Source organism: Hypanus sabinus, chromosome 8, assembly GCF_030144855.1.
Source record: "Hypanus sabinus isolate sHypSab1 chromosome 8, sHypSab1.hap1, whole genome shotgun sequence".
Taxonomy (NCBI): Eukaryota; Metazoa; Chordata; class Chondrichthyes; order Myliobatiformes; family Dasyatidae; genus Hypanus; species Hypanus sabinus.
This window is the reverse complement of record NC_082713.1, coordinates 139,632,992-139,656,133: the sequence shown is the minus strand read 5'-3', so window position 1 is coordinate 139,656,133 and position 23,142 is coordinate 139,632,992. Positions and strand designations below refer to the sequence as shown.

At 41.5% G+C, this 23,142-nt stretch overlaps 2 protein-coding genes across 6 annotated transcripts in view; both read right to left on the bottom strand.

The window, feature by feature from the left end:
• dnm1l (dynamin 1-like) overlaps positions 1–10,888 on the bottom strand; it is a 51,803-nt gene extending 40,915 nt beyond the window's left edge. For all 3 annotated transcript variants that reach the window (XR_009513669.1, XM_059978008.1, XM_059978009.1), the window contains exon 1: positions 10,622–10,888. Coding sequence is in view for 2 of the 3 variants with exons in the window: in XM_059978008.1 (XP_059833991.1) it covers positions 10,622–10,723 (102 nt within the window). In the remaining variant the exon portion in view is untranslated. The remainder of the gene's footprint in view (positions 1–10,621) is intronic.
• Positions 10,889–13,532: 2,644 nt separating this feature from the next.
• Positions 13,533–22,545, bottom strand: yars2 (tyrosyl-tRNA synthetase 2, mitochondrial). Of its 3 annotated transcripts, none has more exons than XM_059978007.1 (5): positions 21,220–22,545; positions 20,691–20,858; positions 18,779–18,934; positions 16,374–16,544; positions 13,533–14,239 (listed from the first exon to the last, which is right to left on the bottom strand). In XM_059978007.1, exons 1-5 carry the CDS (start codon positions 21,852–21,854, stop codon positions 14,074–14,076), a joined length of 1,296 nt encoding a protein of 431 aa, XP_059833990.1. In that variant the 5' UTR covers positions 21,855–22,545; the 3' UTR covers positions 13,533–14,073. The 3 variants fall into 3 exon arrangements, with proteins under 3 accessions (XP_059833990.1, XP_059833987.1, XP_059833989.1); XM_059978004.1 differs by having other exon boundaries at positions 20,968–22,541; XM_059978006.1 differs by having other exon boundaries at positions 14,096–14,239; positions 16,432–16,544; positions 20,968–22,545.
• Positions 22,546–23,142: the final 597 nt, after the last annotated feature.

Genomic DNA, 23,142 nt, shown 5'->3' with positions numbered 1-23,142 from the left:
AACCCACTACACTCTGTTACACCCTGTTCTATTTCATTTTGAAATAGAAAGATCCCATTATTAAAGTCATACACAAGCATTATAAAATGGTGAGGTTACAAAATTACAAGACCTCACAAAAGGAAAACAAAAATCACAAATGTAATCCCAAATATTAACAACTGAAAGTGGAATATCTTGCACTGGATTACATATTGAAATCATTCTCAGACTAGCAGAACTTAATTAAATTCCAAAAATTTCAAGCAATTACAATTATGAAATGAAAACAGGACTAGATGTGGCTATTAAAATGGCAATAATGTAGCTATACAAATGTGGCAACTATACAGGCATACAAAAATATTTAATTAGTCATTATACAGTAGCACAATAAGCTAGAACATTTTGGCTTGAAACACCTTTGACCATATAGCAACAATTTCTTTAACAATAGTTTTTAATTAGGCCTTAATGCTGGCTTAGGCAACGAAGATTATGTTGGGTTTATCTTTTAGTAGATGAAGAAGATTTCACTGAGGCCACCCATTTTAATTCCACTTCCCATTCCGATATGCCCATCCACTGCCTCCTCTACTGTCATGATGAGACCACACTTAGGCTGGAGGAACAACATCTTATATTCTGTTTGGGTAACCTCCAACATGATGGCATAAACATTAGTTTCTCAAACTTCCAGTAATGGCCTCCACCCTCCCTCCTTCACCATTTCCCATCCTTTTTTACCCTCTCTCACCTTATCGCCTTGCCCACCCATTGCCTCCCTCTGGAGCTCCCCCCACCCCCGGCTTTTCCTTTCTTCCACGTCCTTCTGTCTCTTTCATCAATCAACTTCCCAGCTCTTTTCTTCATCCCTCCCCCTCCAGGTTTCACCTATCACCTTGTGTTTCTCTCTCCCCTCTCTCCACTATTTAAAATCTCAGCTTCAACTTTTTTATCCATACCTGCTAAAGCATTTCAGCCCAAAACATTGACTGTACTTTTTTCCATAGATGTTGCCTGGCCCGCTGAGTTCTTCCAGAATTTTGTGAATACATTTAAAAAAAAGAGGTTGTCCAGTCATTTCCACCTTGCTACCTACTCAGATGCAAACTCAACTTTGCTTTCACAGCTATCTTTCACTCAATTTCTTAATAACCGCTAAGCCTATCACTCTTTGAGGTAAAGGATTCCAAAGACTTGCAACTCTCCAACCTGCACTGGCAGTAACTAGTTCCAGATTCTCCCACATAAGGAACCATCGTCTCTAATTCTAACCTTGCAAAGTTCAACAGGACAATATAATTCCTAACCAAGACAACTGTCACATCTCTAAAGTCATAGGACACCAGCCTAGCTAGTTCAACCTTTCCTCAGAATCTAATCCACTCATTCCAGATATTCATCCAATAAGCCTTCCCTAAACTGCTTCAAGATATCAAGAGTCTTCCATAAATAAAAGGATTAATATTGTACACATTTCAGATATGGTTTTGCCAATTCCCTATCGAAATGGAGCATAACCTCAACTCTATTTAAACTTAGTCCCTCTAGAACAAATAATATTCTGTTAGATACCTACATCCCAGCCTTTTCATGAAATCCCCTTGTAGTCTCTTTATGTCCGTTCTACAACTTACTTTCTTATCCATCTTACTAAATTCATAGTGATTAACCATACATTGAGTCTTCATCCAGGCCATTGAATCTCAGATCAAATTCCTGTGACAACTGTGATATCTTGCCAACCAGAAAATAGTAGTATTTATGCTTAATTTCAGTTTTGTCCTAAACAACCAATTTTCTATCCCCTCCCTTAGTTCCTAGATCATTTTTATTTGACAATGATAATAGAAGCAGCACTTCGTCAAAACCCTTCTGGAAGTCTATCAATCTGTACACTTTATCTAAAAAATGAACTCTAATGAATGTCCGATATTTTTCCTTCCTTTCTAGCCTGTGGCCAGATTATAGAAACATAGAAAACATACAGCACAATACAGGCCCTTCGGCCCACAAAGCTGCTACCTTAGAACTACCCAGGCTTTACCCATAGCCCTTTATTTTGCTAAGCTCCATGTAGCCATCCAGGAGTCTCTTAAAAAGACACTATCATTTTCGCCTCCATCACCGTCACCCCATTCCATGCAATCACTACTCTGTGTTTAAAAACTTAACCCTGATATCTCCTACCTACTTCGAAGCACCTTAAAACTATGCCCTCTCGTGCAAGCCATTTCAGCCTCTGACTATCCACACAATCAATGCCTCTCTTTACCTTGTACACCTCTATCAAGTTATCTCTCATCCTCCGTCGCTCCAAAGAGAAAAGGCTGAGTTCACTCAACCTATTCTCATAAGACACGCTCCCTAATCCAGACAACATCCTTGTAAATCTCCTCTGCACCCTTTCTATGGTTTCCACGTCCTTCCTATAGTGAGGCAACTAGAACTGAGCACAGTACCCCAAGTGGGGTCTAACCAGGGTCGTATATAACTGCAACATTACCTCTCGGCTCTTAAAACTCAATCCCATGATTGATGAAGGCCAATGCACCGTATGCCTTCTTAACCACAGAGTCAACCTGTGTAGCAGCTTTCAATGTCCTATGGACTTGGACCCCAAGATCCCTCTGATCCTCCACACTGCCAAGTCTTACCATTAATACTATATTCTGCCATCGTATTTGACCTACCCACATGAACCATCTCACATTTATCTGGGTTGAACTCCATCTGCCACTTCTCAGCCCAGTTTTGCATCCTATCAATGTCCCGTAGTAACCTCTGACAGCCCTCCACTCTATCCACAACACCTCCAACCTTTGTGTCATCTGCAACTTTACTAACCCATCCCTCCACTTCCTCATCGAGGTCATTTATATTCAAAAAATCACAAAGAGTTGGGGTCTCAGAACAGATCATTGAGGTATACCACTGGTCACCAGCCTCCATGCAGAATATAACCCATCTACAACACTTTTCCTTCTGTGGGCAAGCCAGTTCTAGATCCACAAAGCAATGTCCCCTTGGATCCCATGCCTCTTTACTTTCTCAATAAGCCTTGCATGGGGTACCTTATCAAATGCCTTGCTGAAATCTATATACACTACACCTATGGCTCTACTTCATCAATGTGCTTAGTCACATCCTCAAAAAATTCAATCATACTCGTCAGGCATAATCTGCCTTTGACAAAGCAGATCCTATTCCTAATCATATTATTCCTCTCAAAATGCTCATAAATCTTGTCTCTCAGGATCTTCTCCATCAACTTACCAACCACTGAAGTAAGACTCCCTGGTCTATAATTTCCTGGACTATCCCTACTTCCTTTCTTGAATAAGGGAACAACATCAGCAACCCTCCAATCCTCTGGAACCTCTCCCATCCTCATTTATGATGCAAAGATCATTGCCAGAGGCTCAGCAATCTCTTCCCTCACTTCCAACAGTAGCCTGGGGTACATCCCGTCTGGTCCCGGTGACTTATCCAACTTCATGCTTTCCAAAAGCTCCAGCACATCCTCTTTCTTAATATCTACATTCTCAAGCTTTTCAGGCCACTGCATGTCATCCCTACACTCGTCAAGATCCTTTTCTGTAGTGAATACTGAAGCAAAGTATTAAGTACCTCTGCTATTTCCTCCAGTCCCATACACACTTTTCCATTGTCACACTTATTTGGTCCTATTCTCTCACATCTTATCCTCTTGCTCTTCACATACTTGTAGAATGCCTTGGGGTTTTCCTTAATCCTGTCCGCCAAGGGCTTCTCATGGCCCTTTCTGGCTCTCCTAATTTCATTCTTAAGCTCCTTCCTGCTCGCCTTATAATCTTCTATATTCATATAATTACCTAGTTTTTTGAACCTTTCGTAAGCTCTTTTCTTCTTGACTGGATTTACAATAGCCATTCTGCACCACGGATCTTGTACCCTACCATCCTTTCCAGGTTTCATGGGATGTACCTACTCAGAACCCCATGCAAATATCTCCTGAACATCTGCCACATTTCTGCTGTACATTTCCCCAAAAACATCTGTTTCCAACTAATGCTTCTAATTTCCTGCCTAATAGCCTCACATAATTCTCCTTACTCCAATTAAACGTTTCCCTAACTTGTCTGTTCCTATCCATCTCCAATGCTATGGTAAAGGAGATAGAATTATGATTACTATCCCCAAAACGCTCTCCCACTGAGAGATCTGACACCTGACCAGGTTCATTTCCCAATATCAGATCAAGTACAGCCTCTCCTCTTGTAGGCTTATCAACTTATTATGTCAAGAAACCTTCCTGAACACACCTAACAAACTCTACCCCATCTAAACCCCTCACTCTAGGGAGATGCCAATCAATATTTGGGAAATTAAAATCTCCCACCATAACAACCCTGTTATTATTACTCCTTTCCAGAATCTGTCTCCCTATCTGTTCCCCGAAGTCCCTGTTAATATTGGGTGGTCTATAAAAAACACCCAGTTGAGTTATTGACCCCTTCCTACTCCTAACTTACACCCACAGAGACTCCGTAGACAACCCTTCCATGACTTCCTCCTTTTCTGCAGCCGTGACACTATCTCTGATCAGCAGTGCCACGCCTCCACCCTTTTTGCCTCCCTCCCTGTCCTTTCTGAAACATCTAAAGCCTAGCACTTGAAGTAGTCGTTCCTGCCCCTGCACCACCCAAGTCTCTGTAATGGCCACAACATCATAGTCCCAAGTGCTGATCCACACTCTAAGCTCATCCGCTTTATTCATGATACTCCTTGCACTAAAATAGACATATCTCAAACCATCGGACTGAGTGTGCCCCTTCTCTATCACCTGCCTATCCTCCCTTTCACACTGTCTCCAAACTTTCTCTATTTGTGAGCCAACCTCCCTTTCCTCCATTACTTCAGTTTGGTTCCCATCCCCCAGCAATTCTAGTTTAAACTCTCCCCAATAACCTTAGCAAACCTTCCCACTAGGATACTGGTCCCTCTGGGATTCAAGTGCAACCCGTCCTTTTTGTACAGGTCACATCTGTCCCAGAAGAAGTCCCAATGATCCAGAAATCTGAATCCCTGCCCCCTGCTCCAATACCTCAGCCACACATTTATCCACCACCTCATTCTATTCTTAAACTCACTGTCACGTGGCACAGGCAGTAATCCCGAGATTACTACCTTTGAGGTCCTGCTTCTCAACTTCTTTCCTAACTCCCTATAGTCTTTTTACAGGACCTCCTCTCTTTTCCTACCCATGTCCCTGGTAACAATATGTACCATGACCTCTGGCTGTTCTCCTTCCCACTTCACGATATCGTGGACACGATCAGAAGCGTTCTGGACCCTGGACCTGGGAAGCAAACTGCCATCCAGGTTTCTTTCCTGCATCTACAGAACTACCTATCTGACCCCCTAACTACAGAGTCCCCTATCACTGCTGCCATCTTCTTTTCCATACCTTTCTGAACCACAGGGCCAGACTCTGTGCCAGAGACATGACCACTGTTGCTTCCCCTGGGTAGGCCGTCCCCCTCAACAGTACTCAAGCAGGAATACTTATTGTTAAGGAGGACAGCCACTGGGGTACTCTCTAGTACCTGCTTCTTGCCCTTCCCTCTCCTGTCTGTTACCCACTTCTCTGTCTCCTGTGGTCCTTCCTGCCTATAGCTCCTCTCTATCACCTCCTCACTCTCCCTGAACAGAAGAAGGTCATCGAGCTGTAGTTCCAGTTCCCTAACATGGTCTCTGAGGAGTTGCAGCTTGACACACCTAGTGCAGATGTGGTCGTCTGAGAGGCTCTAGGACCTCCCACACCTGACACTGAGCACAGAAAACCGGTCTCACACACATGCTCTATCTTTATTTTAAACTGATAACCTACCTGGCCTCGACCCTTTATCGCCGAAGCCCCGTTGAGCCAAAGCTTTCCTACTCTGTCTCCCTCTACTCTGATGCCTGCTCTGTAAATCTTCCTTTTAAACTCTTCCTGTTCTCACTGGCCGACCTCCACACGCTTGCGCAGTTGTGCCCCATTCAAATTGTTGAAGAAATAACCGTCACCTTTTCAACTCTGTTCGCTTTTAAACTCCTCCTGCTGTTCTCACTGGCCGACCTCCACGGGCTTGCTTATCTTGACTATTTACCCCCCCCAAAAATAGGTGTTCTACTATAACATCTTTATACTAATAGCTTCTTACATTTTGCCTCTGACAAGTGTTAAGGTAACAATTTGAGGTAAGAGACAAAGCTGCATGTAGGTGAGAATTAGAAGATGGCCAAGGGCACCAACTGAAAGAAAGGACAATAATGCTGATTGTTCTCCATTGGTTAGATGGTCAACGTCGGAGAAGGAGTTTGTAAGCAACCATGAGAAGTTGTAAATGAAACAAAAAGAATGAGACGGGTTATTTTAAATCAGAACCACAGAAGAAGTCATTATTGACTCAAGAGCTGCTATGGCAAGGGAGAATCCTAAATCAAGGGATCCAGTAAGGGAAAATACCCACTTAACCTGAACCCAAGTAGTTTCTATGCCTGATCTGACCCAGAATTATTTGAAGAATATTGTATCTAGAAAGTCATTAAGAGTCAGGCTTAATATTATGCAAAAATGTCCCTTATTCATCCCAAATCAAGCACACCTCTCTCCACCCCCACTTCCCCAAAGAGTGCATATTCACCACTTCCTGATGATGGTAATGAGGCAAACTTAAAGCTGATACTCAGGAAAGTACTTCTCCATCCCAAGATTGCATCCTGTATGAATAACATTACCTTAGCCTTCCCTCATAAATGAATAATAGTTTTCAACTTCCACTGCTCAGTGATATGGGACCATGTACAAGTTACTCCATTCCTACCCATTAACATTCCATCAATAAACTCAAGGACCTGCACACTAGAGATTTCTATGCTTTGAGCAGTGCTGTTCCAGTACACTTATGAGCCTGTAAACTTCTTGTTACAGGACAAATTTAGTCTAACTATTTACTATCTCCCAGCTTTTCCCCAAGCACAACACCGTATTTCAATTTATTATTCAAGTTCACTATACTGCAATATCAATGAAATGTTCTTCTGGAAAGTGAAATGATAATGACTTTTCCCAAGGTTAAGGGTTGGGGCTGTTCCCTGAAAATTCCACATTTCACTCCACTATCTTATTTAACAATGATTCTCCACAGAAGGAAGCCAACAACTTCTACAGCTGGACAAATAAATGACCGCTAACATTTATGTCTTAGATGTTGTAGGAAATCATCTACCACCAAATGGAAACCTAATGACCAGTAAAGGATATCACCTAGCATATAGAGAGGGAATGAGCACTGCAAAGGTATGGATGAGAAAGGTGGAGGAGCATTTACTGGACTACTTTGAATCAGTGGACTGGACCACTTTTAGGGATTCATCTTAGGATCTGAATAAAATTGTCAGTATTAAACCAACATCCTCAAGACCTGATTAGTTGAGTGTGTGCTTTCAAGAACATACCAAACATACCCAAACCAGAGCCTTGGATGAACCAGGAGACCTGCAGTCTACTGAGGGCTAGATCTGTGGTATTTAAGATCAGTGATCCAATTATGACCTAAAGGCCAGCATGAGAGTGAAAGAGCAATTCCTTGTGAAATTAGAGATATAACTTGATGCACAGCAGCTCTAACAGGATGTGCATGCCGTTACTTCCTACGTGAAACCTAACAGTTTAAAGGCCAGTGAACCCCATTGCAAAGACCTCTATGCCTTTTATTCACACTTTGAAGGGGAGAATAAACTACACCTGTGCAAATCACCACCACATCAAGTGACCCTCTGATTGGAGGCAGACATCAGAACATCCTTCAAGCGGGTGAACCCTCGCAAGTTGTCAGACCCCACTGGCGTACTGAAAACCTGTGCCAACGAACTGGCTGGAGGGTTCAAAAACATCTTCAAATTCTGACTGCTACAATCATAAGATCCTACCTGTTTCATACCCGTGTCCAAGAAGACCAGGATAGTGCCCAGTAGCGCTCACATTTACTATTATGAAGTGCTTCGAAAGGTTGCTCATAGCTAGAATTAACTTTTGCCTGAACAGGGACATGGACCCGCTGCAGTTTGCCTACCAAAACAACAGCAATACCCGTGCCAGGCTGCTGTTTATGGATTACAGCTCACAGTTCAATGCCATCATCCCTTCAGTGCTATTCAATAAGCTTCAAAGCCTGGGCCCATCTCCCTCTGCAACTGGATCCTTCACTTCTTCACTGGAGACCATAGTCAGTGTGATCTATAATAATATTTCCTTCTTGCTGACAATCAACATGGGCACACCTCAAGCATGTGTGCTTAGACCATTTCTTTACTCTTTCTACACATGACTGTGCAGTTGGGCACAGCTCAACATCTGTAAATTCACCAATAACAACATAGTTATTGGCAAAATCTCAATGGCAATGAGGAGGCACACAGGAATGAGGTATCTCAGCTGGTTTGTAACAACAACAACCATCTACTCAACATCAGTGAACTGATTGCTGCAGTCAAGAAGGGGAAGATCTTCACTGAGAGGTCATTAGAGGAAAGGGTGAGCAGCTTCAAGTTCCTACAGATCAACATCTCAAAAGGATCTATCCTGGGCCCAACATATTGATGCAATCACAAAGGCGCCACACCACCGACTACTTCATTAGGAGTCTAAGAAAATTTGATATGCTACCAGAGACTAGCAAATTTCTGTAGATGTCTGGTAGAAGGCATTTTGACTGATTGCATCTCAGCCTTGTATGGAAACACCAATACGCAGGATCAAGAGGTAGTGCAGAGGTTTGCAGTCACAGCAAGCTCCATCATGGACACAACCCTTCACACCATCGAGGGCATCTTCAAAAGGCAATGCCTCAAGAAAGCAGAATCTATCATTAAAGACCCTCACTGTCTAGGTCATGCCCTCTCTCGTTACCACCAAAAAGGGAGACAAAGACTCACACTCAACATTTTAGGAACAACTTCTGCCCCGTCATCAGATTCTGATTGGTTCATGAGCACAATCTCACTATTCCTCCTTTGCAGTATTTATTTATTTTTCTACCTTATGGTAATTTTTTATGTCTTGCATTGTACTGCTGCAACAAAATGAAATTCATAACATATTTCAGTGATAATAAATCTGATTGATTCATAGCACTCTGGTGTAAATGAAACTAAACTGATCCACTAACCTCCTGAAATCAGTCAAAGCTCAAATCACTATTATTAGAGACTGATCATAATTTACTGGTACACACAGCTAAATAAACACAATGGTGTCTAGGGCAAAGCAATCTTCTGGATGCACCCCAACTATTCCTATCCACCAGCCAATCCTTTTCAATTTTCATACTATCATGTGTGTTAAAGCTGATACATAGCATAAACTGTAGCAAATTAACAACTAACTTCAAGGATACCTTCCTCCCTCACACAACTTAGGAAAACAATGAAAGCATTGTTGAAGGAGTATCACTTCCAAGCTCTCCTCAGTCCTTTCATGACTTTAGAAGATTTAGTTCAAAAGGTTTGAAAGACTCAATTTAATTAATAACATTCTGACGATGGTAGCACCATCACATTAAGAATGGGAAAAATCCTTGTGCAAACCAAATTTGGGCAATTAGAGATGGCCAATCTCAATCTTAACACCATTGTTCCCACCCAATAACTAGAAAACAAAGGATTCCTCTTCTTTCAGTGTTTAAGAATATTCAATTCTTCAAATCCAGTTTCTTTAACAAATAGGATCTTCATTTAATGCAATCTATAGGTAAGGAATATCTTACTACTCAGGAAACAGTGCCCTGTGTTATTTTTCCATTACTTCTCTTCACCTTAACTTTTCTATCTACTCTAAATGACAATTTCCTTCTGGTATATTTTGATCCCCAATATAAATATTACTCCCTTCTCATTGGGAAACCCTCTTAGACTGCTTAAAGTCAATTACCGTGTCCGATTTTTTGAAGTGTGCTCCAAAGTGCACATCTTCTAAACTATTAAACTCAAAACCACTTCCATCTATACTATGTTCTAAGCCATCTCTTAATTCTGTCACTTGCTTCTGTACACAACTGTGATTGCTGCTGGCTGTTTTCCACCACCAACATTCCATAAAATCAAAGCCAAAAATCCTGCAGCTTTTTCTTTATCGCACACTCCCCTATCAATCATCTTTCCAATACTGCTTTCCTACTGGCACAGCCATTATTCTCTGTTACTCTCTTTCGAACTTTGACTCCCTTTAAATCACATTATGAAAAGAAAGAACCTTTAACCATATGTTCTAATATCTAGTAAGCGCACCAGTCTCTGAAATCCGATGTCCAATTTCGTCTCCACTCCTGCAACTTCTCCTTAATTGGGCTGTTCTTATAAATTCCCCACCCCCCCGCTGAGCTTTGGGGTGGTCTGTATGCTATCGGACCGGTTATGCAGGACAGCTGCTGCAAGAGCAATAAATAAATGTAGAAACTTGTACAGAAATCAAAACAAATTGAAGTTGTAAAGGTGACATGTTAAAATTGCCGAAAATATCTAAGGGGAAAGGGCAGGTTAGTCGTGTGGATGATTTCTGCCGGCGTCGCCGGTCTCGGTGTGAGTGATGAACCCCACGGCCGTTACTTGGTACCTGTGTCCCCACTACCACGATCTGCGGCAGTTGGATGATATCCGCTCCCACCGTGTTAAACACTTCCTGCAGCTTGTTAATGACCGGAATAAGCGCCTCCATCACTGCGGTAGACAAAACGCCCCGACCAAATCCTTGCTGCTTGCGAGACTGTCACGACCCTCGTCGAATGACCGTTACTTGCCAAGCCTTCAATGCACCTCCATCTCCGGCAACACCGCTCAAGGAGAAGCACCAGGCCGCCGTCCGGGCAGCAGCACCAGAACGCATGCGCGGACGCATCCACAAAGCGGGACAGGCGAATCACGCACGGCATGATGGGCATTTTATTTCAAACCCGCTCAGATAAAAGCATTAAACTACATCTCCCATCAAGCCCTCACGTTACGTCAACAAAGCCTGATTTCTGAGTGGTTCCGCTGGAGGGAACGCGGAACGCAGAACTCCGATAATCCGTCTTGCCAAGTTCCGGCGGTGCGGCATTCCTGCATTCCTAGTAACATGGCCGGGTACCACTATTAAATCCAAGGAAGTCACTTAAAAGATGCCAGGAAAATAACGCAAGTCTAAGAATTGGGAACAATTTTACATTTCAGAAGAGGATAACCAAGAAATTGATAAATAAAAAACAGAATAGAAAAGTAAATCAGCAAGACATATAGCAATACTCTGTTGAACTCCTTGGGTATAGAGAACAACATAGAACGTAGAACATAGTACAGCACAGTACAGGCCCTTCGGCCCACAATGTTGTGCCGACCCTTAAACCCTGCCTCCCATATATCCCCCAACCTTAAATTCCTCCATATACAAATAAAGAGGAGCATATGTGGATCCCTTCCAGGCAGATGGAGAAATTTTCCAATGGGAATAAAGAAATAGCAGATATTTAAACAAATGTTTTGTCTGAAAAATGATCTAATGCTTTCCAAGCGTACATGATGAACAAATGTTTCCTGGGCTTCCAGCTGGGTACAGGTATTGATTATAACCAATGTTTTGATGACAAACTCCACCATCTTCATCAGGGATGATGAAGATTTGTCTGTTTTCACGATAGAGACAAATACTAGGGTGTTCACATTGACAACAGGCTTGACTGGAAAACCAGCTCCATAGCTGTTTACAAGAAAGGGATGAGCAGTCTCTATTTTCTAAGGAAGCTGAGATCCTTTAATGTGTGCAGCAGGATGTTAAGAGATTTTTACCAGTCTGTTGTAGCAAGTGCAGTTTTTTGCTGTTAGGGGAGCAGCATCGGTGCTGGTGATACTAAAAGCCTAAATAAACTCATCAGAAAGGCTGCATCCATCCTTGGCTACAACCTGGACTCTTTTGAGTTAGTGATGGAAAGGAGGGCACTAAACAAACTGGATCCATTATGGACATTCTGGCACATGCTCTCCATGACCTACTGACTTACCCATAAGATCAGGATGGGGGTGATGTATTAGCATGGATGGAGAATTGGTTAACTAAAAGAAAGCAGAGAGTTGAGGTACATGGGTGTTTCTCTGGTTGGCAATCAGTGGTGAGTGGTGTGTTGCAGGAGTTGGCACTGGGCCCACAACTGTTCATGATATAAAGATCTGGAAGAGGGGCCCAAGTTTGCTGATGACACTAAATTGAGTGGAAAAGCAAATTGTGCAGAGGATACAGAGAGTCTGCAGAGATATAGATAGTTTAAGTGAGGGAGCAAGGGTCTGGCAGACAATGCAGTACCATGTTGGTAAATGCAAGGACATCCACTTTGGAAGGAAAAATGGAACATCAGATTATTAATTAATTTGTAAAAAAAAATTGCAACCTGTTGCTGTGCAGAGGGACTTGGGAGTGCTTGTGCATGATTCACAACAGGCTGGCTTGCAGATGCAGCAGGCTAAGAGCAGGGAGGTTAAGATGCAACTGTACAGGGTACTGGTGAGGCCACACCTGGAGTACTGCGTGCAGTTCTGGTCTCCTTACCTGAGGAAGGCTATACTGGCTTTGGAGGTGGTGCAGAGGAGGTTCACCAGGTTGATTCCAGAAATGAGGCGTTAGACTATGAGGAAAGATTGAGTCACCTGGGACTGTACCTGATGGCATTCAGAAGTGTGAGAGGAAATCTTATAGAAACATAAAATTATGAAGGGGATAGATAAGAGAGGCAGGAAAGTTGTTTTCACTGCTGGAAGAGACTAGAACTAGGGGACATAGCCTCAAGATTTGGAGGAGTAAATTTAAGACGGAGATGAAGAGTAACTACTTTTTCCAAAGAGTTGTGAATCTGTGGAATTCTCTGCCCAATGAAGCATTGGAGGCTACCTCAGTAAATGTATTTAAGAAAAGGTTGGATAGATTTCTGCATTGTAGGGGAATTAAGGGTTATGGGGAAAATGCAGGTAGGTGGAGATGATCTTATTGAATGGCGGAACAGGCTTGACAGGCCAGATGGCCTACTCTTGCTCTTAAAAGATGCTAACTTATTTCTACTGTTACGAACTTTGTTGACCTACTGGACTGCCAGCCACCTAATCCACACCATTTTCTCCATCAGATTAATCTCAAAATAACAGTATTAACAGAAGTGTTGCCAGAGCTTCTCAAAACACCCAATAATGGTGGTCTTCTCAAATGGTACTTATGACCTATTGACTCCCAGGCTTCAGTTGCTACAAGGTGTTCAAGCCCGTTGGATACTCCGAAGTGCTTTTTCCACCAAGAGCCACCCGACTGTGGTATATAGCTTTAATCCTTCTGAAGCAGGACATCAGAATAGTGTTTGGGATTTACAGTACCCAATCCTTTCTCTTTCAGTGGTTTCAGCTTGTTTCTTTCAGTAGTCTAAAACAATTTCTCATTAACCACTATGCCTTTTCCTTTATCCATTTCCTCCCCAGATATTTGTAATTTCAGCACAAAATAAATCCAAATGTGAAATTAAAAATTGTACCTTTTAATTCATTTTATATTTAACTGCTATACAGAGGTACTCTTCTCAACGCTGTGCAAATTTTATACAAATAACATTTCATGTAGATGGACATAAGTTATTTTGATTACCTCCCTCACTCAGTGAGAATAAATGTCTGTACATAGTACAGTGGATGCATTTAGTACATGGCTGTATGTAATCCCAAGAACTGATTTCACAAATACACAAGTTTGAGAAAGTATGTTTTCCAATTCTAAATCAGTGCCACCACCCATTCAGAGAATTCAATTTTAAGGTTTATTTTACAACTTGATTAAAGATGTCAATTAGTAACTAATATACAAATCTAACTTTACTGTATAACCCTGACTCAGAAGCACTCTAGCATTATTCTAATTTAGCACATTGCGATCAAGTTTGCATCTTCAGGTCTCTGTTGCTTACTCACATTTACCTCAGTGCGGAAAACATACAGCACCAAATGTTTCATTCTGCATACCACTTATAACAATGACAATATAACAACCATGAACTTCAGCGACTAAGTTATCAGATTGAGCCATTTCACAATATGATAATTTTTCTTTCCGACTCTTAGCAATGACAGTCCATTTGTCAGAATATGTTGCTTTAAAACCAGCACTTGTTCTGGTTTCGTCACTCGTAAGTGATTAATCCAAATCCCACCATCCATGATCATCTGGTACCTAGAATGGAAGAAACAAAACTTCAATGTAGCTTGGATTTTCGAAATGATTGCTCCTCAATCAACCAACTTCTACTTAAAACTATTGTTCACAAGAGTACTGTTAACAAAACTTGTTATCAAACTCAAATCTAGAGCAGAGCATTTAGAAAGATTGGCACTGACGTTGCTAACCATTCCCATTCAAACTAATCATTTTATAGAGAACTGTAGCACTTGATCAATTTATGAGCTTAAGTTGTTTTTTTTTAAAACCTAGTTTGACCTTTCATCATAAAGTTTCTGATAAGTTTCCGATAAATCAGAATCAGGTTTATTATCACTGGCATGTGACGTGAAATTTGCAGCAGCAGTTCTATGCAATATATAATCTAGCAGAGAGAGAAAAGAATAATAAGATAAGTAAATCAATTACCTATATTGAATAGATTTTTTAAAAATGTGCAAAAACAGAAAATACTGTATATTAAAAAAAGTGAGGTAGTGTCCAAAGCTTCAATGTCCATTTAGGGATTGGATGGTTCTCAACTTGGGCCTTGCCAGATTTTGTAGGGGCCACAAGTAAAAACAAGATACTGAGGGCAATGGGAATTTCTGAATGGGCCATGATAATTTAACCATTTTAATGAAATATTACTAAAATATATAAAGTACTGCACAAAAGTCTTAGGCACATACATACATCCAGGGTGCCTTGAGACTTTGCACATTACTGTAGTAATTTTATGTATTGCAGTGCACTGCTGCTGCTGCAAAAACAAACAATTTTCATGACACATGTGAGCGATGTTAAACCTCATTCTGATACGGGCCTCTATTGTGGAGAGTGTGAAGAGGGCAGGGAGAGGGAGCAGAAAGCAACAGAGAGACATTCTGTAATGATCAATAAACCAAATGCTTGGAATCAGAAGACCTTGCCAGGCGTTTCAGGGTTGGTCTACACACCGACCATCCCCCCCACCACCCCCACTCCTGACACTTCTCTACCATCTATCACCCCCCCCCCCCCCCCAAAGGAGCTGGTTGTAGACTACAGGAGGAATGGAGGCAGGCTAACCCCTATTGACATCAATGAATCTGGGGTTGAGAGGGTGAACAGTTTTAAGTTCCTCTGCATACACATCACTGAGGATCTCATGAGGTCTGCGCATACCGGCTGTGTGGTGGAAAAGGCACAACAGCACCTCTTTCACCTCAGACGGTTGAGCAAGTTTGGTATGGGCCCCAAATCCTAAGAACTTTCTACAGGGGCACAATTGAGAGCATCCTGACTGGCTGCATCACTGCCTGGTGTGGGAATTGTACTTCCCTCAATCGCAGGACTCTGCAAAGAGTGGTGAGGACAGCCCAGTGCATCTATAGATGTGAACTTCCCACTATTCAGGACATTTACAGCAACAGGATAAAGGACTTGAAGGATCATTGGGGACCTGAGTCACCTCAGCCACAAACTGATCCAGCTGCTACTATCTGGGAAAAGGTACCACAGAATAAAAGCCAATACCTACAAGCTCCGGGACAGCTTCTTCCAATAGGTCATCAAGACTGATTAAGTCACGTTGACACAATTGAATTTCTAAGCTATATTGACTGTTCTGTTATACATCTTACTGTATACACTATTTATTACAAATTACTATAATTTTCACATTGCAGATTCAGATGGAGATGCAACTTAAAAGATTTTTACCCCTCATGTATGTGAAGGATGCAAGACAAAATGAATTCAAATTACAACAGTAGTATACAAAAGTCTTAGGCACTCTAACTATATACATGTGCCTAAGACTTATGCACAGTACTGTAAATGGTCAAAAATAAAATCACAATCTAAAACAGTGTAGTAGAGACAGAAACAACAGGATTATACAGTATTTTAAAGAAAGAATCCCTAATGGGCTAATACAGAGCTGAGCTGTCAAAATGCATGACACTACCAAGGTTGGAAAGAATAAATGATGGAGTCATGCTATGTTGTTTTCCTTAGTGAAGGGGTTCCCAACCAGGGGTCCACGGACCTCTTGCTAGTGGTTTTGGTCTTTGACATAAAGAAAGATTGAGAACCACTTTGTCTTAACAACTCCTGACAAGTGTTTGCCACCTGATCTGTAAAAAGTTCAGTGTTGGAGACATACCCTCTGGGGCCATCTGGAATAGCGTTGGCTTTGCGACAAAGATCCAGCACTGTTGTACCTGGCTCAAGCAGATTCTCAGAGAATGATGCTTCTTTAAACAATTCTTTTAGTTCTTCATCCGACATGGTCTCCAGAGCATCCACACTGTTATGATAGAGCACATTCGTACATCTGAAAGGAAAAACAATAGAACTGAACATAATTGGCAGTAAAATACCAGACTAGAATTTGGTCAGCTGAATTGAAGAGAAAAGTCACAAAGTTTAAGACTGACAGCTACACTTTATTAAACAAAATTTCTCCCAACCTGCTGAACTACCAAACAGTTAAATCAAGTTACTGTTTGCTCAGGGGATGCCCAATATCCCATATTGAAAACATCTTCATGGTTTCCCTGGATTCTGAAAACTGATTGTTACCACGAGACAAACAAACAATTCTATAAAGAAATATAATTATGCATTATCGAGCAGTATATATAAAATGAGAAAAACTGACAAATTATTCCACAGCATGTTAAATGGAATAGTTTATAAATTAATGCAATAAAAATATTTTGCTAAGCACTCTATGGAAAATACAGAACACTTGGAGAAGCTAATGAGGTAATTCAGGAAAGACTTTTGATCCCCACTTATAATAAAACTTCTGGCCAATCCTCCTAATGTCACCAGAGGATGGTAGTACATTTGGAAATAAGTTTCTGAAAATATTGCCTAAAACATCAACTTAACAGTAAAGCACAACATAATTAAAAAGGTATCAGGAAATTATTTTATATTGCAAATCTTCCAAGTTGGCATTGAGGTCAACCATTATTCCTGAGGAAGAATGCTTGTATTGGAATTGGTTTATTATTGTCACATGTACCAAGATACAGTGAAAAGTTTCTCTTGCATACTGTTTGTGCAGGTCAAATTATACAGTGCCTCGAGTTAGAACAAACTAAAGGAAGAGAAATGTAAAATGAAGTATAAAAGCTACAGATAAAGTACAGTGCAAGTAAACATGTGAGATCATAGAGAGGTAGATTATGAGGTCAAGGGTCCATTTTATCATACACGAAAATGTTCAAGTGTCTGATAAAGGTGGGGTAGAAGCTCTCCGTGAGCCTGGAGATGCATGCTTTCAGGCTTTTTTTAAAATCTTCTGCTCAACGGGAGAGGGGAGAAGAGAGAATGTCTGGGGTGGGGTGGGATCTTTGATTGTACCAGCTCCTTTAATGAGGCAGCAAGAAGCATAGACAGAATCTATAGGGGGCTGGCTCCTGTGAAGTGCTGAGCTCTGTCCACAACTCTATAGCTTCTTCAGTCACATGCAGAGCAATTGCCATACCAAGCCATTATGCATCCAGTTAGAATACTTTCTATGGTGCATCGATAAAAGTCTACGGGGCATGGCAAATTTCTTTAGCTTCGTGTGATTACAGGGCTTTCTTGACTGTGACATCAATGTGGGTGGACCAGGACAGAATTGATGCCACCATCACATGTCTAATGTGTCCATACAAACAGGAGTAGCTATAGAGCCACTCATGATCATGGCTACTCTGTGACTAAACTTTTCCCTAAATTCTTCAACACTGCTGTTTTACAAAAATCTGTCAATCAATCTTAAATAAAAAAGTATCAATTGACTTGCTATCAATTACTATCTGCAGCAGTATTTCTGCATAATCATGCAATAACTAACTTTACTTCTAAAGGTTATGACAGCTCTCAACGTTTCAATGGAAATAATTTCTCCCTGTTTTCTATAATTCTTACTACTATCTTAAAATCTTCAATCACCCTTCACTTTTCTATACTCCAGGGAATATAGCTCCAGTTTGTGTCAGCTCCCAGGGTAATTTAATTCTTCATGTTGAGATAGCATTATGCTAAATCCATGCTACACCTCCATTGTATCTGTTCATACAGACTTTCCTCTTGCCTCCAGTTTTACAGTCTTTATGCCCTTTGGCCAGATCAGCTTCTAGACTGTCTTTATTTTTGCTTCTGTTCATTAAATGTTTTAAGGGCCCAGAATATTGTTGTTTTTCCACTTCTGTAGGTGTCCTTCTGTCGGTCACTGAGGCTTGAGAACATTTATCACTAGACTTAGAGAGAGCTTCTATTCCACTGTTACCAGACTCTTCAATGGACTGCTCACGCTCTTGATCTCCCAATATGCCCCAACATGGCACTGCCACTTTATTTGTCTACCTGCACTGCACTTTATCTGCAACTGTAACACAATATTCTGCATTTTTTTCTACTATCTTGAAGTATTTATGTATGACATGATCATAATTTAAAAGATTTTTTTTTAAACCATATCTCGGTACAAGTGATAATGATAAAGGAATACAAATATAGCTAAATATCGCTTCCTAGGAATTTGGACAACAGATCTTTAGTACTCACCTTTTGGCAGATTCTAATCCTTCTTTTCCATGGACCAATTTTGTGACTTCTGCTGCTAGTCGTTTTTGAGCAATTCGCTTTCCTGGATCTATGTTGTGATTGACCATGATGCTTTCAATCTCAGGAAGTGGGATAAAGGTATAAAGTTTCAGATATCTAAAGAAAAATATAGTCAAACCAAAAGATAGAAGTATGCATCATAATAAAACTACGCCTTATTGTTTTATCCAAAAGCAATGTTATCCATTACACCACCAATGATGGCAAGTCTCATACGGTATTTATGGTAGGAAATTACAAAGGATAAGGGTCATGATTTTTTGTTATTTCTGTTGAAGACAAGAAACAAGAGGGAAAAGAAATCAGGAGATTAATTACATTTGGAAGCTCTGGGAAAATCAGCCATGAGCCATCAATTCCCCTCACTCTCTCCTCTGCACAAATTAATGTTCTTCATTTGCTAATGACCACACAAAACAGAGATGAAAAAATGTTGTAATTTTGTTTCCAAAGAATTATTAAAACATACAAAAAAATAAAATGAGGTAATAGTACCATGTTTCAAACCGGAAATAACCACTGTCCAAGTAGAGACTGAGCACCAAAGCAATTTTTTTAATTGTAAATACTTCTGAAATAAGGAATGGCTCTTTCAACACAGAGATTACTGAGGATTTGAGAAAACAGAAATTACAGAAGCCAACGACGGACATTTTTTTTAAAACAGACTTTTTTTAAAAATGTTGCGGGGGGGGGTCTACATTTTACTGAATACTGTTGTTTTGAAACATTAGCAACCAATTTGCAAAAGTACATGTGCACAGGTGTAATGAAAAAGTTTGCATGTTCCATGTTAATTAATAAAGTAAATGTTACTTAAAAGTATGAAAGGAAATGTAAAAAAAAAGAACCACTGTACTCTAACCAATCTTTTAAACCCAACTTTCAAGACAAATTCCTACAACTTCTTGATTAATAAGACCATGCCAAGGGAGCAAATTTAGGTCATCAATATTTTAGGTGTGCTCTGTCATTCCATCATGGCTGATTATTTTCCCTCTCAACCTTATTCTCCTGCTTTCTCCCATAATCTTTGACTCCCTTGCTAAATCAAGAACCTATGAACTCTTCTTTAAATACATTGAATGAATTGGCCTCCACAGCCTTCCATGGCAATGAATTCCATAGATTCACTACCCTCTGGCTAAAGTAATTCCTCGTTATCCCCATTCTAAAAGCACGTCCTTCTATTCTCTGACTGTGCCATTTGGTCCTAGACTGTGCCACTTCTCTCCATGTCTTGTCTATCTAGGCCTTTCAATATCTGGCAGGTTTCAATAAGATCCTCCCTCACTCTTCTCAATTCCAGCATGTACTGACCTAGGGCCATTAAACACTCCTCATACATTAACCCTTTAATTCCCAGGATTATTCTCATAAACCTCCTCCAATGTCAACACATCCTTTCTTAGATATGGAGCCTAAAACTGCTCCTAGTACTCCAAACGTGGTCTGACCAATGACTTATAAAGCCTCAGCATTACATCCTTGATTTTATCTTCTAGTTCTCTGGAAATGAATGTTAACTTTGCATTTGCCTTCATTACTCTTGACTCATCTTTAGGGAATTCTGCACTAGTACTCCCAAATCCACTTGCAAACTCTGATTCCTGAAGTCACTTTCCCTTTTAAAAAACACTATGCTTTTATTCCTTCTACCAATACACTATATTCCATCAACCGCTTCTTTGCCCATTCTCCTAACCTAGGGGCAGGGGGTCTGCTAAGTACTGTACTTCTGCAGACTCCCTGCCTCCTCTACGCTACCTGCCCCTCCACTTACCTTCATACTGGTGTTGTACTTTATACGTATTTTTAAAACCTCCCAGAATTTCAGAGAGAAACAAATTACCTTTCCACATGTGAATCCGGCTGCCTGACAAAGTACTGATAGAGTTCAAAGGGCGAAGTCTTGTTTCTGTTTAACCATAGCGCATTTCCTGCAGTTTTCCCCAGTTTGTCTCCTGATGCACTGGTTACAAGTGGTACCATGATGCCATAGACGTCCTGTCCAGTCACCCTAAGGATTCACAAGTTTTCTTTTCAATAAAAGTACCAGCAGAAAATAAATGCATATAAACATCTAGACACTTGCAATGGAAAACAAAGGGGGTAAACAAGAGCTTTACTTGCTAATGAATTCGTATCCGGACATAATGTTGCCGAGTTGATCCATCCCTCCCAGCTGAATCCTACAGCCATGGTGTTGATTTAAGTAATAAAAATCGTACGCTTGGAACATTTGGTAAGTGAACTCGGTTAAGCTCATCCCCTCGGGGCTCTTAAGGCGGGACTGCACACTGTGCCTGCTCAGCATGGTGCCCATACGAAAGTGCCTCCCTACGGTGTCGATGAAATCCACCACTTCCTTGCCCTCATACCAGTCCGAGTTGTTGACCACGCTGACTGGGCCCAAGGATGCGGCCTCGGCATCGCTGCAGAAGCAGGCGCGGTGGTTGCGGAAGACGCCGAGGATCCCCTCCCGGATGCTCCGGGCGTTCTCCCGCACCTTGTCCGCGCTCACCGCCTCTCGCTCGCTGCTGCGGCCGCTGGGGTCGCCCAGCCGAGCCGTGGCTCCCCCCAGCAGCGGCAGGACGCGGTGGCCGGCTCGCTGGAGGTGCAGCAGCCCGACGAGAGCCAGCAGGTTGCCGACGTGCAGGCTGTCGGCTGTGGGGTCGAAGCCGCAGTACACGCTCTGCGCGCCGGCGGAGAGCAGTTGCTGCAGCCCGCCTGTCGCCGGGAACACGTCCTTGAAAAGGCCTCGCTGGTGAAGCTGCAAAACGCTCCCGCCGCTTTTCCGTCGGCTCCAGACGCGGGTATCAGCTCTCCCCGGTGCCGTAAACAAGACTCTCGGCCTCCTCAGTAAACCCAGCAGCGGAGCCACGGGCGCCGCCATCCCGGCAGCCTCTCGGCGAGGTCGTGGAGGCCCAGAGGCGGCGGCTGTGCCTAATGGGTGTTGCAGGATAGCCTGGTGGTGCAAAGTATGACTTCTGTTGGGCCCGGATTTTAAACACATTAATAACTAGGTTATAGCTACTGGCAAAACGAGTCTCTTCACAATAGTCCATTCAACTGCTGTAAATCACGCAAGAATAAAGCAAGTAGGTTTTAGAAGATCATGGAACTTACCTCGCCTTCTTTACTGTATTCACTAGATCAGTTTCTATTTTTTGATTTCTATTGCAATCCTTTTCTAAAAAGTTCAAGCTTAGAATACATCAGTGGCTCTTGTTCTGAAGAAAATACTTCTCAAACTGAGATGTTGACTGTCATGCCAATATTGAAGTGATTTTCTAATTCAGGTAGACAGCAGTTCCTTCTTCTTTCTGCAGCCCTTACCCTACAGTTAAAAAGATACCCTTGCCACATTTTTTATCCTGGATTCACTTTTATCAGCAGTTTCTAAACAACAGCTATATCCTTTGGGTGGCATTCATTCCACAGTGCCGATTATATACTCTGTAATTCATCATCACATTTGGGTTCTTTTCAAGGAATTTAAAGTAACATAATTATCCACTGCAATGCACACAAAATGCTGGAGAAACTCAGCAGGCCGGGCAGCATCTATGGAAAAGAGTAAACAGTCTTTTCCAGCACCCTTCATCAGGATTCTCTGGATAATTATCCTCTGGTTATGCTTTGGTTTTAAAATTGAGAATTTGTTGTGGGATATAATGATCCTGTATTAGAATTTCAAACAACACTGAAGAAACTGGCAACCCAGTTAAATAAAGTACTGTGCCTGCTAAAATGGTGCCATGTACTGTTTCATGCCCAGTTCGATCTGAGGCTACAATGGGAATGATTGTCAAATAATGTTGTCCATTCAGGCAGTGCAATTTAATGGTTTTTTTGCACTTTTATCTACATTGAATAAAATCGGGAACTAATCCAGATGGTTGTAATAATATATCTCAATTGGAACAAGAAAGGGTGGGTTTGGTTGGGATGAGGAATACAGGATTAGACGTAGGAGCAGACACAGCCCTCTTCACCACTGCAGAACTGAAGATGGGTGAATAATGAAGGAGAAAAATTGGATCACTTTTCCATTATGCCTAACTGATAAATGGAGAGAATCTAACCTGAAAAAAAGGCCAGAGTTCTAGTTCACCACTGGAACTCAATCAAATTCCACATCAAGAATTCAGCTAAGATATGTCCTTCTAAAAGGGCCAGGTTCTTCAGTTAGGGTGTGTTCTCTATTTTTGACTCCCTACTGCTCATGAGTTTGCAATCATATGTTTTGGTTGTGATGTTCTCATTGATTGATATCACTGCTATTCCTTCTGCAAATGCAT